The 18,770-nt window shown below is 51.4% G+C and overlaps 1 protein-coding gene across 7 annotated transcripts in view; it reads left to right on the plus strand.

The window, feature by feature from the left end:
* TK2 (thymidine kinase 2) overlaps positions 1 to 18,770 on the plus strand; it is a 29,280-nt gene continuing 10,510 nt past the window's right edge. For 5 of the 7 annotated variants that reach the window (XR_009006052.1, XR_452541.2, XR_009006053.1 and 2 more), the window contains exons 1-6: positions 1 to 170; positions 1,098 to 1,135; positions 7,078 to 7,152; positions 9,270 to 9,323; positions 11,675 to 11,764; positions 13,766 to 13,839. Coding sequence is in view for 3 of the 7 variants with exons in the window: in XM_007198056.2 (XP_007198118.1) it covers positions 56 to 170; positions 1,098 to 1,135; positions 7,078 to 7,152; positions 9,270 to 9,323; positions 11,675 to 11,764; positions 13,766 to 13,839 (446 nt within the window). In the remaining 4 variants the exon portion in view is untranslated. Of the gene's footprint in view, positions 171 to 709; positions 914 to 1,097; positions 1,136 to 7,077; positions 7,153 to 9,269; positions 9,324 to 11,674; positions 11,765 to 13,765; positions 13,840 to 18,770 lie in introns of all 7 variants that reach the window. The other 2 variants (XM_057533887.1, XM_007198057.2) reach the window with 2 other exon arrangements.

Here is an 18,770-nt window from a genome sequence, read left to right on the forward strand (position 1 = left end):
CGCGCCGAAGTGCGCCGCAAGGAAGGTCGGGTCCGTTGGATTCGCCCGCGGGGCAATGTTGCTGCGGCCGCTGCGGAGCTGGGCCTCCCGGGCGCTGCGCCGCGACAGGCCCCGGAGCCCCGCCTCCAGCCCGGGGTCGCTAGGGGCGCAGCGTTGGGCCTGGCCTCGGGGTAACGCGTCTCTCAGTCCCCCTCGCTGGCGTCCCGGAGGCGGCCCTCAGTCCCACTCCGCGCCCTCAGCTCGCGGAACCAGCCTGAACCCGAAACCCCTTCTCCGAGGCGCCGGGGTTTCCTCGGGCGGCCTGGGGGGAGGGGCGGGGCGGTCTCTGGCTGGTGTCCCAGACGCCAGCCGGCAGGGAGCGGGTGGGGCCTTGGGGCTCCGGGCCCAACTCTTGTCCCGAGCTGGGGAGCCCTCTAAAGAGCGGAAAGAACCCCCTCCCCCAAGGTTCCTGGGCCCATTCTTTTGGCCTTGGGGGAGATGCCGACGAGCGGTGGGTGGGTTAGGCTCGGTGCGCTCCTTCTCCTGCTGGGAGTGGAGACCCTCCCCTTCAGAAGTGAGAGCCCCTGTTGTGGCCAAGTTCTGGCGTTCTTTGGCCTCGGGGTGTTCAGTGGCACCTGAGAACCCCTGTGGGGTGGGTGGGCCGCGATGTCAGCCCCGGGCCTGCAGGAGAAGCCTGAGTCCTGTGCTGAAACCCACCCCTGGGTTTCAGTGGCTCGCCCGCCAACCCCTCTTACACCGGAGCTACGAGTGGAGGTCACTCTGCGTTTTAACTAGCTGGACACCCATCAGTGAGGATCATAAATATAAAATGTGTGGAAAACGGAAAGCAGAATATACTAAGTGACCAAAGCTGAGCACAACTGGGGCCCTGACGTGCCAACAGGACCCCGGCGGCAGTTTCAGTGTCACACAGGTAGATAGCAGTGGTGGGCCTGCCTCCGTCCACATAGGGAGGGTCCCAGGTGTCACTGGAAAACGTTTTTAGGCCAGGGAGCAAGCATAAAAATTACTGTTTTTGTCGTGGTTTAGAAAATTAGGACAAAGAAGAGTGAGCTATTTAAAACTAAGTTAAAAAATTGATTTCCTTTCTTTTCTAGATAAAGATAGAGAAAATGAAAAAGAGAAAAAATCAGTGGTAAGTCTCCCTCTTATGTGCACTCTTTCCAGTGTAGGATTATATATGTGTAATACACACACACGCATAATACACACATGTTTTGAGGAGGGGAGTGAAGGAATATGTGCACATAGTTAAAAAAACAAATACAAGAGGATTTCCAGGGATAAGGAAGTCTGTCTCCACTCCTGGGCCCTGGACTCCTTCCCCAGAGACCACCTCTGTAACCAGTTTCTGTTAATGTCCTTCCTGAGAATCTACATAGGTGGGAGAATACATGTATTCATAGCCTTTAGGTGGATTTGGACTATTAGCTTGATGAATGATTACAAGGGGATTTGAAGAGTGGAAGTTTAGTTTGACTGGGTTAGTGGGTGGCAGCCTGGCTGTGAGGGCAGGTCTGCTGACCGCTGCCCCCAGAATACCAATGCTGAGACTGGTGGGTGGGGGAGGGATAACAGAGAATTCATGGGGGTCCACAGAGAAGGGTTCCACCAGTGCAGTGACTTTGAGGTGCTACCTCTGGGGTGGGACTGTGGCTGGTGTGAGGTTGAAGGTCAAGGAAGGGTCAAACTGGACATGCCCATGGGATGTTTAAGACTTTAGCTGGCTGTGGTGGGGAGCAGTATTTCGGTCACCGTTGATCCAGAGGCTCAGTTCCTTAAGGGAGCTGGAAGTTGGTAGATATGGCTGGAAAGGGATTTGATTGGAGGGTGTGGTCAGGAGTACCTTGGCTGGGATATGCAGAAGGCGGAAGGTGTGGGGAGGCCCCCTGGGGTATTTGGGGTGATGGAGAGGGCCTGGGAAGGAGTGAAGTCACACGGAGAGGACTGGTGATGAAATGCTTGAGATTTATGGAAGTTTGTTGAAACTAGAGGTGGGGTGGGGTATGGCATAGGCATCATAGCAGAGGGAAGGGGTTGGTAAGTTAAGCTGGATGGGAATTGATGCAGTATTGTACTATTAATTATTGAGCTAGCATTGTTGTGAGCCTGCCCTGTCCTAGGTGCTTTCTGGGTGTGGTCTGTTACCCCCAGACACACAGTAGGTGGTCCATGGGAAGTGGTGTGGAGCCTGCATTCAGGCCCAGGGCTGCTCTTAGTCATTCAAATCCTCTGAGTTCCTTTGTGGACCTGGGGACCTGGGAATCCAACAGCCCCTGTTAGTGAGCCTGTTGGTTGGATGAGGGGGGGGATGGCAGTGAATAGGACAATGGTGGATCTAGAACAACAGGGAGTAGGGACAGGGCTTCTAGAGGATGATGACTGAGGGGAGACTTGAGGCCTCCTGGGAGAAGGAGAGGGCGAGGCAGGAGTGTTGGAGCAGAGGGAACTGCAGGGGTAAGTCACAGAGGGATGAGAGACTGAGGCTTGTGGCCAGTCCCAGAGAGGTGGCTGGGGAGGGCTTGGGGGTCGGGAAGCAGGACCGGAGACAGATCCCAGCGCCCGGAGCCACTGAAAGACTTTACCAGCTGTGATCTGGTTTGCGTCTCAGGAAGAGGTGGTGGACCATGGATAGGGGATGAGGGACCTGGCTGGGCTGGACGGGAGGGGGAGAGGCCAGCAGGGAGGTTGCTCCCACAAGGAAGGTTAGAGACCTTAACTAGGGGCCAAGGAGACAGGCCAGGTTCTGCAGGTGAGTAGGAAGTGGGGCCCAGAGGTATTGCTGAGTTGCTGGGTGAGGAGAGAAGACATCCAGGGCCTTGAGGGTGTCTGGGTGGATGGTGCAGCCTTTCCTGAGGACAGGAACGGGAAGAGAAGCCATATGTGGGTGTTGGGGGGTGATAAATTGAGGTGCCCATGGGACATCCCATGGGATTGGACAGGACAGGGAATATCTGGGCTGAGCTGCAGCTGCGAAGTGAGTCACCGCCACAGAATTACAAAGTAAATTCCAAAGTCGGGTTAAAAAGAAGTGACTAATGTTTTCAGGTGAACAAAGTTTGAACAGACATTTCCTGAGTGAATTTATTAATGGCTAATAAACATAAGAAAGTGCTCAACCTCCCTAACAGAGAAAGAATGCTTTGGGAGATGGAGTGATGAAAGCTGTGGATCAGACCTCAGACCTGGGTTCCAGTCCCAGCTCTGCTCTTTAGTAGAGGTGGATAAATCCTTAATCTCTTAGAGCTTCAGTTTCCCCATCTGTGCAAATATTCGTAGCTGTGACTGTTGTGAGGATCAATGTGACAATGTTTGCAAAGTACAGAACCCACAGGGGCTAATTTTATAGACATTATTATTATTAACAATGAAATTAACGAAGATTTAGGATGGGATATGCCCAGTATTGGCACAGTATGGTAATAGGCTCACTCTCATCCTTCTAAAAGGGGTGTGAATTGGGTCAGCATTTTAGAGAGTAATTTGGCATCATGCATCAACAGCTATAAAAACTCACTTATCCTTTGATGCAGTGATTATATTTCTAGAAGTCTATTGAAGGGATAATCAGAGCCAATGACAAGGATTTATGTACAGGAATGTTCACCACAGCACAACTTATCATATCAAAAAAATGGGTGTCACAACACAGTTTTATAATAAAATAAAAGTAACTGGACAGAATGTAACATCCAACAGTAGGGATTTCAGTAATTCATGGTATATCTTATATGATGGAATATTATTCAGCCATTCAAAATCATGTTTTTGAAAAATATTTAATGACATAGGAAGGTACTCAGTATGTAAGAGATGAAAAAGAAAAGAATAAAAAAATATAAAGTATGATCCAAATGAAATAATAACTGTTCATAGGGGAAAGAAAGGAAAGAAATTGTCAGTCTGGTTAAGGGAAAGTTGGGAAGTCATAACAGTGGGTGTGTATGAGGGAGAGGGAGAGAGAATTTGGGGGGTGAGGGTGGAAAGTCAGATTCTCTTAGTTCTTTGAATGTTAGATAAACTGGGTTCCTTTTTTTAAAAAAATGGCTTTATTGAGTTATGATTTACATACCCCCAAATTCACTTAATTTTAAGTTTACAATTTAATGATTTTTTTTAGTAAATTTATAGAGTTGTGCAACATCACAGTCTAATTTTAGAACATTTCCATCATTCAGAAAAGAAACCTCGTGCCCATTTGCAGTCACTCCCCCAGATCCAGGCAACCACTACTCTGCTTCCTGTCTCTATGGATTTGCCTTTTCTGGATATTTCCTGTAAAATGGAATCATATAGTATTTGGTCTTTGTGTCTAGCTTTTTTCTCTTTGCGAAATGTTTTTGAGGTGCACCCACGTTGTAGCATGTATCAGCACTTCATTTCTTTTTCTTGCCAAATAGCGATACTATAGTGTTCCGTTTTGTGCACGTACCCCACTTTGTTGGCCATTTGGGCAAGTTTCCTTTTTATGGCAGATTTCTCAGGGTCTTTAATAGGACAATATATATTTTGATTCTTCCAGTGGGGGCTTTGGGGCTCTAACCTATTTGCCTCTGGAAAGTTTGGTTCTGATTAAACATTTAAATGATGGTTATCTCTGGAATTATGAGTGATTTTTATTATCTTCTTTTAGTTCTCCGTATTTCTTACTGTGAGAATGCTTAAAGTCTATTTTCAGAAAAGATGAGATGTTATTATTTAAAAATAAGGATAGATGGTGCATCACAGCATCAGTTATAATCATGGGACGTTGGAATCAAGGCCTAATAGCAGAGTGGTGGGCCTGGCTGGCCATGTGCTCCCATGGCATGGTGAACATCTTTTCTTGTAATTGCCTCTTACTTTCCTCCCCATCTTCACACTCATGAACTCAGTGGGTGCTGGGACTGGCTCCTGAATCCACATTGCCTGGCACATGCAAGGCCTCCAGTGAGCAGTTGAAAGACTCTCAAAGATGAGAAATGTATAGAGAAAACAGTACTTGCCTGAAATATACTAAAATGTAGTGATGTTTATCTCCCAGTGGTGGGATTATGGGCAGTATTTTCTGCTTTATGATTTTCTCAATTTTTTTCATTGGGTGTGCACTCCTCTTACAATGTTTTCAGACATCACTTTAAAAAAAAGTTAAAGACTTCCTTTGCTTGACTCCTCTTTCTTCCCTCCATGACAGGGGAACTTGGTGAGATTCTCCATGCCTTGCCTGGTCTAACGAGAAAACCAGTTGGTAATCCAAGGCCCTAGATTTACCAACTTTCAGGATTTCGTGGTAGGAATAGGAACACATAGTTTTGGAAGAATGTCTCATCTGAACAACACGTTCCTTGCAATGAACAGGAAAGAAACAGTCTGTGCAGAATGATGTCTAGGTTGAGCTCTTTTTAAATATCTAGGAAAAGTTGTTTCCTTTAAAGAACAACAATAAAAATAAAATCCACTGGTGCCCTGATGGGATCTCCCTTTTGCACACTCACTGTGTTTACTTGTGCTGAAGGAGTAAGCTGACAGGGAGCCCGGGTTGGAGGGCCAGGCCTCTGTTGGAACTGTGATTGTCCGTCCAGCTCTCCTAGGTAGTCGTTAGGATCAAGGCAGGAGGAAATCTTCGCAGCCAACTGAGAGTTCAGTTGCTGGGGAGAGTTTGTAGAGGTGGGGCAAGGTGAGACAGCCCACTGTGCCCCTGTGTTTTATGCAGGGTGTGACTGAGGCTCCACTGGGGTCATGAGAAGAGAGTTGCCAGGCCTAGGTGTGAATTCCAGCTCTTTCCCCCGCCAGCCCTGGCACTTGGGGCAAGTCACTTAAGTGGCTCACGTTTCTCTGTGGGTGCTTCCAACCTGGGTGTAAAGGTCACTGTGCAGCAGGACAGGTCCCTTCTGGCTGTGTGTACCCCATGGGACATGTAATATGTGTTGTCAAGGGCACGTTTGTCTTCTCACATATGTGGAACTGCCCATTTCCTCTCGTGATCTGATGGAACCAAAGCCATTTGGCCCGTGTCACCAACAGTCCTGGCTGAGCAGCGTCTTGTCAGAATTGCTGGGCAGCAGGTTCAAGGGTCCCAACCCAGAGTCTGATTCAGAGGGTCTGGGTGCTCCGCTGGTGCTTCTGGAGCAGGGTGTCTGTGGACCAGTCATTGAGAAACCCTGCCATGGGTCCGTGGTACTCAGCTTCCTCCATGTTGAAATCACCTGGAGAGCTTTCCAAGGTACTGAGGCCTGAGTCCCACCCTGAGATCATGCCAGAATTGGCCTGGGTTGTGGCTTCCTTGTGTGGATTCTTAAAAGTTCCCAGGTGATTGTAGCACATGCGTAAGACTGAGAACCACAGCTTCAGTTGCTTTCTTTCCCTGCAGTGGGTACTTGTAGGAGGCTCCTTGTCTTTCTTGTGGGTAGACTTCTCCCACCAGTGCCAAGACAACCCCTTCCCCCCAGTACACTTAGTGTGAGCAGAGTGAACGTTCAAGCTCTACTCCTTGCCTTATGCCCTTCGAGAGCCTCATTTTTCTCTTCTGTGAAAATGTTAGAACCCGCTTCTCAGGTTCTGGCAAGGTTAAGTGCAGGATTGGTGTATGTTGCCCATCTTAGTCCTTTTCTCCTGTCCTCATACCTTCCAGTCCACGGCCAAGCATATTTTTCTGCACAGAGCAGTGCATTAGGTTCTAGGTAACATACACGTGCTTCCCAACCTGAAAGCCATTAGGTTCTGGTGAAGGAGGCAGGACATTTAGGCCTAAAATCTAATAGTCTGAGGGGTTGAGCTAGGGAAGGGCAGAGCTAGCGTGGCCGAGGGCAAGCTGTGTGGGGTCTAGGGGTTGACCTAAGGGAGTGTCTGTCCCGGAGGGCAGTGGCCTGGTGGCCAGCAGCGGTGGGCCTGTAGCCTGCCACTGAGGGGAAAGATCGGGTGGTTGTTATTACTAACAACAGGACCCTGGGGGTTTCCTCCAGAGGGATTTTCGTGTACACACTGAAGTCTTGGGCTGAACCAGTTATGCTGTTCACCTGAGCCCTTCCCTAGAAATTCTTCCTGGTATTCCCCCGGGCACTCGATTTCTGGTCCTAACATGCGTTTGTCTTTTGCTAGATCTGTGTCGAGGGCAATATTGCAAGTGGGAAGACGACATGCCTGGAGTTCTTCTCCAACACAACTGACATCGAGGTACGGCTTCCACACCAGGTTTGAAGGAACCTGCAAAAGCTTGGTGCATTTATAAAGGGTGCAAACCAGACCTGCGCTATAGAAATGCTGCTGGGGGAGTGCGTCTTGTGTGAGAGGAGGGAGAGGCCCCTTGGAAGCTTGTGCCTGGTTTTCCCCCAGATTTTGCTCCACACACCCTTTTCCTTGGCTGATTTTGCTTTGTAACCTCTCACTGTAATAAATCTTAGCTATGAGTATGACTATATGCTGTATCTGGTAAGTCCTCCCAGTGAATCCTCAGACCCGGGGAGGCGGGCGTCTTGAGGACTCCCGACACACCTGTCCTGAGCTGTGTAACTCTCGCTGACACTTTAGAAGCACATGTATTCTCACTGAACACCTTGGAGCCAATGTACAACAACAATACCATCAGCAAGGAGGGTGAACAGCTAACGAGGGTAATACTCTATGCCAGGCACTGTGTTGAGGCGTCGTTATATTATCTAATTGATTTCATCCTTACAGGAGTAGTCGCTATGAGACAGGTCCTGTTACTACTTCAGTTGCAGAGGAGGAAACTGAGGCTCAGTAAGGTGGCATGGCTTGGCCAGGGTCGCACGGCTAGTGCATGTGGTGCCATGTCCCGGCCCAGGCTGTCGGCTGCAGGGGCCAGGCCCTTGTTTGGCTCTATAGTACACAGAGCTTTTTTGGCTTTAGGAAAACCACCCAGCCTTCAGATCTCAGCTCTGCTCTCTGACCTCCCCAGCTAGGTTACCCTCCATGGTGTAGGTCCTTCTGGCTCCTCTGTATCCTTATTTTGTACTACTTCTCGGGGTTTGAAAACATGTGTTGCTTTCTGTGATGACCTGATTAATGTCTGCTTCCCCGGTAAGTTTAAAGTTGAAAGCATGAAAGCAGGGCTGGGGTGGTTTTTCTCTTGCTGAATCCTTGGTACCTAGCGTGGCACCTGGCACAGTGGGTGCTCAGTATTTGTTCAGTGACAGTGCCACAGATGGGGCACAGGTCGAGGCTGCCTGTGTCCCAGCCTCTGGTGGGCCTGAGTGGTACAGCATATGCTACTCAGGGGACAGGACCAGAGTGCTGAAGACCCAGAAGAAGGAGAGGGAGGTTGGGAGGAGCAGGGAATGATTCACAGAGAAAGGGATATTTGAACTGGATACTGAAGGATGTATAGGAGTTTTCCATGTAATGAAAGTTGAGGTGAAATGAGGTGAGGTGGGCATACTGGGCAGAACAACAGCATGAGCAAAGGCACAGAGGGGTAAAAGGTGGGGGGAGGTTACTCTTCAAGGGTCCCATGCAGTGCTTTCCTTTGGTCTCTTGTGCCCTGTGGCACCTACTCACATAGACTTGAAAGTCCCCAGAGGGATCCGGATATTCTCAAAATCTTGGCCCCAAGAGCGCCATTTACTTATTTATTTACCTTGGCTGTGCTGGGTCTTAGTTGTGGCATGCATGTGGGATCTAGTTCCCTGACCAGGGATCGATCCCGGACCCCCTGCATTGGGAGCGCAGAGTCTTACCCACTGGACCACCAGGGAAGTCCCAAGGACACCATTTAAACCCTTTCCAGTACACACCTGCACAGCTTAGGGAGGCTACTAAAGAAACAGGACTCTTTGCCGTCATTGTGCCCAACACAGAGATCAGAGGGAGGAAAGGGAGGCAGAGCACGCTGCCGAGGTCGCTGGAGAGCCCTCAGGCCGGAAGCTGGGTGCAGGCTGCAGCCTGAAGTGCAAGAAGCAGCCTCCCTCTTGGCTTCTCTCACCTCCCTGCCTTCCTGATGTGGTGGGCAGTAAGGGGCAGGGTGGAACACATGAAGGGGGGATTGGGAGAACCCATCTTGCCCCCGGGGAGCTCCCGTGGCAGCAGGAGAAGTGGCGTGTGCATATGCTTGTATACAGGGGTGGACAGAGTGGTTCTCAAGTCATTTCTCGAAGCTGCGCCTGGAGCCATGTCTACATGGAGTTGTGGCCTCGCAGGGAGGGTTGCTCCACTCTTTTGGCCCACCCTGGGTGCCCAAATCTTGACTCTCTCCCCCATCCCACCCCTAACAGGAGCCTTCACAGAGCTCAGACTGAGGAGCAGCAGCTCTCTGATGTTTTCTTTCCTGACAGGTGTTAACGGAGCCCGTGCCCAAGTGGAGAAACGTCCGAGGCCATAATCCTCTGGTGAGTGTGTTGTTTGACGCGTGAACCGCCAGCTGCCCCCTAAGTGTGCAGGAACAGCGCTGCTGGTGCCTGAGCCTGCACCCTGTCCAGACGTGTCCTTGCTCTTCACTGGGTGGTGGGGGAGAGGGAGGGGACAAAGGGAAAATGGTGGCATGTCGATGGTCTGAGGTCCAGGTTCTTTGAGGCCTGGCTGGGCATGTAAGGAGCCCAGGGACCTCCTGTCAGCTATCCCAAACTGTCCCAAGTGGTCGGCCCCAGCTACTGGGGGGCCCGTCTCCTGCTGCTCATTCTTACCCCACCCTCTCCTAGAAGAAACCCAGGTCTCCTCAGGCCTAGCCCCCCAGGACCTGTCCCTAAGTAACTAGCTTCCTTGGTAAACCTCTGATTGGGGTTTGCACTTGGCAATGCCCAGGGGCTGCCTCAGGCTCACCCTGAAGCTACCAGTCTGCTTTCCCAAGGGTGGACCTAGCAAGTAGGGGCTGTAATGTGCCTGTGCCCCTCCCACCTCCTTCCCCGTTCAGAAGGCTCAGCTCTGGCTGCTTGAAAGAGGTGGGTGGAGTCTGGGTCCTGTAAGAGTGAGCTCAAGAAAGGGATGTTGGTTCTGGGCTCCTGTCCCATGATGGAGGAACGATTAGTTTCGTTTTTCAGGTAAGGAAACCGTGGCTGAAATAGGTTGCCCAAGGTCACACAGCTGGTAAATGACAGATCTAGGTTTGAACCTTGGACTAGGGGGGGCCTGTGCTGTCCCCTCATTTCTGGCAACACAACTGGCATCTCCTTGTGTGGTTCTTTAGACTCTGAGTTCTGCTAAGGGCAGGGAGTGTGTCTAATTTGGCTCACCGTTTTTTGCTAGAACATAGCACAGTGCTGAGCACTTAGTAGGTGCTTGTTCACTGCTTGATTCAGCCAGTATTCACTGCATGCCTGCCACGTGCCAGACACTATTCTAGACGCTGGGGCGGTGAGCACCTCGAAGCTTCTGCTCTGCTGGCCCTAATATCCCAGTGTGGGGAGGCAGAAGGCAATTAAAAAGTGTGTGATACGGCGGGTGGTGACAGGAGCCAAGAAGGCATCTAAAGCAGGTAAAAGGATATTATTTAAATAAGGCAAAACCTCTCAGAGCTTTTGAATAAAGAATCCCAGAGATGGGAAAAGAGTTTCACCTCTCAGATGGGAAAAGAGTTTCACCTTCTCAGGGAGAAGATGGAATGCCAGTCGTGGGCATAACAAGGAAGCTCAGAAACATTCCTGTCTTCTAGGAAACCAGGAGGAACCAGGGCTGGATCGTTATGTAAGACAACTAGAGTTGCAGACGTTAGGGGTTAGAGGTGACATTCACAGGACCCAGTCCCAGTCTCAGAAGTCTGAGTACCGTGGCACAAAGAGCATTGCCAATGACAGTTTTATAATTAAAAAAACAATAGAATTAGATATTTTTACACAAGTTTCCACTCTAGACAGAGGAGCAAGACTGATAGTTTTGTGAAAAGTCTCAGTTCATCACTTTATCTGAATCGGTTTTCTGATGCAGAAAGGTCTTTTTTTCTGCAGCTGTCAGGCAAGAGGGAGTGTTTCTCCTAACTTTTCTGAGATTCTTTCACCCGCAGTTAGGAGTTTGCAGTTTTCAATGCAGAGCACCGGAGTTTCATTAGTTAGCACCAAGAGAAAAAGAAGCAAAAATGTGGAAAAGAGCAGAATAGGATTATTAGCAAGTGGAACATGGAGCAGGAAGTATTTTGTATCTACAGGCAGTAGAGAGTGATTGGGGGGATGTATTCTGTTTTAGAGAGGATGGTTGGGAAGGCATCTCTGACAAAGTGACATTTGAGCAGAAACCTAAACAAAGCATGGGAGTGAGCAGTGCAGGTATCTGGGGGAGAGTGTTCAGACAGAAGGCACAGCAGATGCAGAGGCCCTGAGGTGAAATCGCACTTGGGTGTTTGTTTGGGTAACGCTAAGGAGGCTCATGTGGTTGCAAGCTCACAGAGCCAAAGGAAGAATGGTTGGAGACAAGAGAAGATGGAAGTGATTGTCTAGGGCCCTGTGGGCCTTGGTCAGGGCTTTGGATTTCATTGTGAATGCAGTGGGAAGCCAGGGAGGGTCCTGAGCAGGGGAGTGACGATAACTGGCTCCTGTAGTGTAACAGGCTCCCTGGCTGCCGGATAGAGAGCAGGCTGCAGGGCTCAGGGAACATGATTGAATGCCTGAACGAATGCTCCCTGGGACTTTATGTAGGCTTCTGTTACAGCTGTTCCCAGGCTGTACTGTAACTGCTCCAGTGTCTGTCTCTGTCCACTCTGTGACCGGGCTGGGAGTCCTACAGATACAGCACTGCATTCTCCCCTCTTTAGGGTCTGATGTACCAGGACGCCTGTCGATGGGGCCTCACGCTGCAGACATATGTGCAGCTTACCATGCTGGACCAGCACACTCGTCCTCAGGTACATTTCAGATGCTTGGTTTCAACCTTCTTAAACACAGTTTTCTTCAAATGAGTGGCGCGTGGTTGCCAGGAAGGGAAACCTCACAAGGAAGCCCCGCTGGGCCTTCAGAGCTGCTCAGCCTTCTCTGTCTCTGGGACCAAGGTCTCTGTTTCTACAGCTCTCTGAGGACCAGCCTCCAGTGCCCCCACCCACCAACCTCAGGTAGCCAAGAACTTGCTATGATGCCGTGTGAGCCCGAGTCTTCCTGACCCGACTGCTCCTGGGCTCGGCTCCCTTTAACTCAGTTCTTCTCAAAGTGTGGTCCCTGGCCTAGGAGCGGCAGCGGCACCTGGAGGCTTGTTAGAAATGCACATTTTCTGGCCCCAGGCTGGACCTGCTGGATCAGAAATTCTGGGGTGAGGCCCAGCAATCTGGGTTTTATCACGCTCTCCAGGTGATTTTAACCCATCCCTTATTTGTTTGCAAATTTGTTTGCATGAGAACTGCTGATCTAACCTTCACAAGGCTTGTTTGCATTCTCAGTTCAGGTTCTTGAGAGAAAGAATCTGATTGGCTCAGCTTGGGTCAGGTGTCCAACCCTGGTCCAGTCAGGTATTGGGGCAGGTCACAAACACGGCCACTTAGGCCCCTTCGATCAGCGGGGTGTGAGTAGGGGCAGAGTCTCTTAGAAGAAAGGCTGACTGAGAGATCCGGTTGGCACCTGTGGTTCAGAATGGCAAGTACAACCTAAGAGACTGGCTTTGGAGGCTCTCCTTGAAGGAGACAGGAGATCCATCGGCCAGTTTCTCTGACACAGCCATTCAGTGGTTTGATGCAAGGCTGGGCACTTGCAACCATAGCTATCATTCTTCTACAAATCTGTGTCTTTTAATATTAGAAAAAGATATGAGCAGAACCGTATGAATTTCTATCTCCCCAAAAATCTGTCTAAAAGATACATGTCAGAGTATGGTCTGAGGTTGGCATGCACCCTACTTTTCCTGAGTGGGCACTCGATTGCAAATGTAAATTGTATCTAATATATCTGAATAGAATGGGCTGTATGTGTGTTCCTCTGTTTAAGGAAATCTATCAGGAAGGAGGCAGAGAAAGAGAGATGGACAGATGAGGAAAGAGGAGAAGGAGAGAGGGATAAATGGGGAACTAGCAAAAGATGGGCAGCAGAGAGTCATAAGTAAGGAGAGGACTGAAAAATAGAAAAGAAGGCAGATGGACAGATAGACAAATAGGAGAGTCAGGAAATTCCTGGGTTATGGCTTTAAATCAGCCTCTGATTTGCTGGTCCAGGTCCCGTTGGGTGCTGTGGGCCAGGCTCAGTGAGAGCAGTGTTTGCCCACTTGGTGTCAAGAGTAAGAGCACCTCCGGCTTCCCAATGGGACACTGTGGACAAAGGGAAAGGCCTTCTGTGGAGGGTGTGTGCATGCTGGCAGAGAGGGGCCACGTCAGTGTCGTCCTCCCTCTTCCTGGGCACAGCCCTTTCCAGTTTTGAAGGGCAGCAGTGATCCCCGGCCAGCCCTGTGAGGAGGCGGTGAAGTTGGCAGGCGTGCTGGTGGGGTTCCATAAAGCCACAGCCCAGCCCTCTCGGAGCTCTGCCTCTGCTTAAGCAAATGCATCCTATTTAGGTCCATGATAATCACCACACTTTGTGCTTGCCACCACTTTCCGGGGGGGCACTTGGCAGTTTTTCTAGCACTTCCCCAAACCCACAGTCCAGTGGAGCCTCACCCCTCCTGTGAAGGAGGCTGCTGCTGACAGGCCCTCCGCCTGGCCTTGCTGCACTGACCACTGAGCTTCAGGGTATGGTATGGGGAGGGTCCAGGGCCCAGGGAGCCTAACGTGGGACACACGGTTCTCTGGTGTCCACCTCCCTCTCCTGAGGCTTCTCAATTCTTGTATTCAGCATAGACCGTAGGCAGGGGGAGCAACAGGCATTCTTCAAGGCTTCCTGACCCCTTCCTCTTTGCCTGAGTTAGTGAATCACTTTTTGTTTTCTTGTAGACATTGCCTGTACGGTTGATGGAGCGGTCGATTCACAGCGCAAGATACGTTTTTGTAGAAAACTTGTATAGAAGGTACCGTAGTTTGCACAATCGATAATTTATTAAACCATTAAATTTTTAGAAATGAAATTGGAACTTATTTATCTAATTGACACATACTGAGCACCTACTGTGTTGCCACAGTAACACTGTGTAACAACCAACCACGAAACCTCAGTGACAAACAGCTCTGCGCGCTGATGGCTCGGCCGTCCAGGACGGTCGGCCCGGCGGCTCTGCTGACCTTGGCTGGCTCAGTGATATGTCCAGGGGTTGTCTGGTCTAGGGTGGCCCGGTGAGGGTGACTGGGGTGACTCATCTCTCATCTGCTTGCTGATCTTCCTCCTGGGACTGGCAAGCTGGCCTGGGCATTCACGTCTCATGGCGATGGCAGATCGAAAGCACCGTAGTTCTTTTTCAGGTCTCTGCTTCATGTTCGCTAACATCCATTGGCCAAAGCAGGTCACAGCAGCCCACCCCAGTCTGAGAGGGGGCAGGGCCCTGTGGGTTACACGGCAAAGTGGGAGGAGACAGGGAGGGGTGAAGATTCAGAGCGACTAGAGCAATCAGTCCAGGAATGTGCATGATATTTGTTGTGGTTTCACTCACAGCTGTCTTCTGCCCTCATGGGAGCAGACTCTGTCACACAGACCTAGCTGGAGGGGCTTCTGGTGGCCCTCAGAGGTGTGGGGTCCTCCACTCCTGCGCTCAGTTGACTGCTGATGTTTGGGGGTCTTGGGGAATGGGCTGCAGCTTCTTCTCTGCGTCTCCCTTCTTGGTAGCTTTGAGCTTCACTCCCTCACAGAGCTGGTCCTGATATCTGCCTTCCACTCTCTATACCCTGGCTCCCTGTTCCCTCCCATCTGCAGCTGTGGTCCCAGCCTCCCTGTCTAGGTGGGTTGAGCCTCTCATTCTTTTTTTTAAAATTTTTATTTATTTATTTATTTATTTATGGCTGTGTTGGGTCTTCGTTTCTGTGCGCGGGCTTTCTCTAGTTGTGGCAAACGGGGGCCACTCTTCATCGCGGTGCGCAGGCCTCTCACTATCGTGGCCTCTCTTGTTGCGGAGCACAGGCTCCAGACGCGCAGGCTCAGTAATTGTGGCTCACGGGCCCAGCTGCTCCACGGCATGTGGGATCCTCCCAGACCAGGGCTCGAACCCGTGTCCCCTGCATTGGCAGGCAGATTCTCACCCACTGCGCCACCAGGGAAGCCCCTCTTTTCTTTTATTTATTTATTTTTGGCTGCGTTGGGTCTTCGCTGCTGTGCGTGGACTTTCTCTAGTTGTGGCGAGTGGGGGCTACTCTTAGTTGCGGTGCGCGGGCTTCTCATTGCGGTGGCTTCTCTTTGTTGTGGAGCACCGGCTCTAGGGCGCACGGGCTTTAGTAGTTGTGGCTCGCGGGCTCTAGAACTCAGGCTCAGTAGTTGTGATGCACGGGCTTAGTTGCTCCGAGGCACGTGGGATCTTCCCAGACCAGGGCTCAAACCCACGTCCCCTGCGTTGGCAGGTGGATTCTTAACCACTGCACTACCAGGGAAGCCCCTCTTGTTATTCTTCTTTTTTTTTTTTAATAAATTTATTTATTTTTATTTTCGGCTGCATTGTGTCTTTGTTGCTGTGCGCAGGCTTTCTCTTAGTTGTGGCAAGCGGTGGCTACTCTTGGTTGCGGTGCGCGGGCTTCTCATTGCGGTGGCTTCTCTTGTTGCGGAGCACGGGCTCTAGGCGTGTGGACTTCAGTAGTTGTGGCTCGCGGGCTCTAAAGCACAGGCTCAGTAGTTGTGGCGCATGGGCTTAGTTGCTCCACGGCATGTGGGATCTTCCCAGACCAGGGCTTGAACCCGTGTCCCCTGCATTGGCAGGCAGATTCTTAACCACTGCACCACCAAGGAAGCCCCCTCTTGTTATTCTTAATTACTTCTTTCTGTTGGTTTTCTTCGTGGTATTCAAGACAACTTCTAATTAGGTTGAACCGTATGAAATTGTTAACACTTGACCAATTTTGACCTACAAAAATCGCAGTTTTATGTGGTTTAACTTAGTATCTATTTACTTGTTTGTCTATTGCATGTACCGCCAACTGAACCATAAGCTCCTTGAAGGCAAGGGAGCAAGTCTGGTTTGCTGGCCTAGCTGGTACCCAGCACAGAGCTGGCACCTGGGTGATGCTTGTTAGCTATTGCTGGGTGTCGGGACCTGTGGCTGGTCTTTGGTCTCCAGCCCAACTTGCCCCTCAGCTGTTTCACAGCCCTTCCTCTGAGGGCGCCACAAAAAGGCTTCTCCCTGGGTCCTGAGCTGCCAAGGATCGTGCCCTAGAGCCTGTGTGGCCCCAGGGTGAGAGCCTCTGCCCCCACCCACTCCAAGCATCCCCAGTGCTATGGGGTCAGGGTTGGCAGCCAGGGCAAGTCCTGACTGTAGCTTTGTCCTTGGACCTCAGAACTTCCTTGTGGGCTCTACCCTTCCAGCAGGCAGCATTCCTGCTGCTGGAGCCCCGTCCGCACCTGGCTGCCTGCGTGTCTAGTGGGGCTGGCGTGCCCACTGCTAGGTTTACACAGCCCTTCGCCCTCCCTTGCTCCTGCTCATTAGTGCCTCCACCACGGGGAGGACGGTCAGAGGAGAGGAGAGGAGAGGAGAGAGGAGGATGAGGGAACCCCTCCGGTGTTCATTTACTGCGGACCCCGGCAGTGGGTGGGATTCCCTGTGACCCTCGCGTAGCTGGGCTGTCTCTGTTTGCTAATTTCAGTCAGCCTGGCTAGTTCTGTGTGGCAGCCAGTGGCTCTTTTTGAAGAGGGTGACCTGGAATGGAATGACCAGAAGTCAAGGGGAGAGAGTGGAGGGTGGACTTCAGTGCACCTCAGTTCCATCCTGGCTCTGGAGGCATTGTGAGCACACCCAGGTTCCTGAACCTCTCTGAGCCCTTCTGCTCTCTGATTCTGTTGTCCGTCTCTGGAAAGCCTTTGGAGTGGTTGCCTGGTTAAGGTTTGTGTCCCTTGCCCACATTGGTCTGCACGAAATTTGCCAGTTGAACCCCCTCCCCCCACAGGCTGCCTAACGTCTGGTGAGCTTGCCCAGGAGCTGCTTGTGTTGCTGCCTGGGCGCAGTTTTAAATTTTAGCTGATGTCCCGGGCTTTGGTTCCTCACACCCATGGTCCTTCATCTCAGCACTTCTGATGGGTGGTTCTCTGTTCCCTGACCTCCGTGGCTGTGGTCCAGGTGATGGGGCCTTGATGGGGCCTTGCCCTGGGCTGTTTGGTGGGTAGGGAAAGGCTGTAGCTTTTCATTTTTTGAGCTCTTTTCCTTCATATTTACACCTCCCCCTGGCCCTCCCAGAATGCCTGGCATCTGTGGGTAGGATTTCTGTGGGACAGTGAACCACAGAAGAAATTCACAGCGTCCTTGTTTCTGTTCCCGGGACCTAATTGTTTTAAGTTCACACAGCCTCCAGAGGGCATGGATTTCCTTGAAGATCTTGTTGGAGCCTCGAGACTGATCTCTGGTATCACTTGATGGAGCCCAAAGGCTGTGGGTTGGCCCGAGGGATCACTGTGGCACCCTGGGGGGCCAGGCCATCCGCCACTTTGGTTTCAGGGAAATGGGAGAAGGCAGTGCTCCTCAAACCCTTTCCCTGAAGTCTCCAAAGGCAGAGAAATGCTCACCCAGGCGGCCGCTTCCCTGCAGGTTTTCCCAGCCTGTGTACCCGAAGCAGCCGGCTAACTTACTGGAAATTTCTTTGAAGACTTCTCTTCGAAGTCTTTGCATTCTATCCCATAACATATCCTTGTGATTGTAACGACTGGTGTGCTTAGGACGTGGCTGGGAGTCCCCCTCACTCAGCCACACTCCCCAGAGAGCCCAAGTTTGGGCGGCAGAGATCCAAGGGCAGGGGCAACAAGAGGCACCTTCCCAGTGCAGGCCATGCACTTGTGGGACTGGTCCAGCTTATCTGAGGGTAGGCACGGCTCATGCGGTTGAAGGGCAGGCCAGGGACCCGTGGGCAGGAGCTACAGTTATTGTCCTTCCGTTTGAACCCTCAAGGCGGCACTGAGATGGGCACTGTTGACCGTGTTTGGCAGATCAGGAACCACGTGGGGTCCGAAGGCCTTGCTCCTTCCTGGTTGGGCAGGAAACTGACCGGGGGACTGACCTGCACACTGCTATGTGGGGCAGCAGTGAAGGAGGAAGTGGTGAGGCATCTAGATTTCTCTCTTTAAGGCCAGAGGCTTCAGGCCCCAGGGGAGCCCCCAGTGTGCTGGCTCCGGGGGACCAGGCCTCTGCCCCTTTCCACCCAGGCCCTACACTCAGCTTCTCCCACAGACTCCGTGCATCTTGTTAATGCACCCATGCTGCTTCCAGGGTGGGGCCCGAGAGCCTGCATTTCTAGCAGACAAGCACCCTGGGTAGCTATCATCCTGCTGGTTGGCGTCACACTTGGAGGGGCAGCCTCCGAAGAAGGCAGCAGCCAGGTGGCCCGCAAGGGGCCCTCTGTGCCAATCATGGTCCTTTCCCCTGGGAGTTTTGCCCCGTGGCTTCCTGGGGGCCTCACCTGGGCCTTAGGGGTCGTTGAAAGCAACACCTGCGGGCTGTCTTTGTGGGGGGCAGCGGGGCAGGTGGCCAGCCAGCGTGAAAGTTCTTCATGGAGCAGGATTTCCTCAGCTTCCTGCACCACCTGCAGTTTCTTCATTTCACATTTGTGGCTTCAGATTTTGGTTGTTGGGGGTTTTGTTGTATTACCTTTGTTTTCAGGGTCTCTGGGTGTATTCCTAGGTCAGGAGTGAGGCAGCTGTAGGCCAAAGGTTTTCTTTTTGGAGGCACAGTAAACAGCATTTCTAGCCAGAGCTAAAGAAGTGACAAGTGGGAGGAAGCGTAGGATGTGGGCTTTCTTCTTGGTCACTTTCGTTAGAAACCCAGCTTCTCTCCATGCAATGGGCCTTCCACAGTGAAGTGGTGCTGCGAAAGTAGATGTTTCC

The sequence above is a fragment of the Balaenoptera acutorostrata genome, chromosome 19 (genome assembly GCF_949987535.1).
Source record: "Balaenoptera acutorostrata chromosome 19, mBalAcu1.1, whole genome shotgun sequence".
NCBI lineage: Eukaryota > Metazoa > Chordata > Mammalia > Artiodactyla > Balaenopteridae > Balaenoptera > Balaenoptera acutorostrata.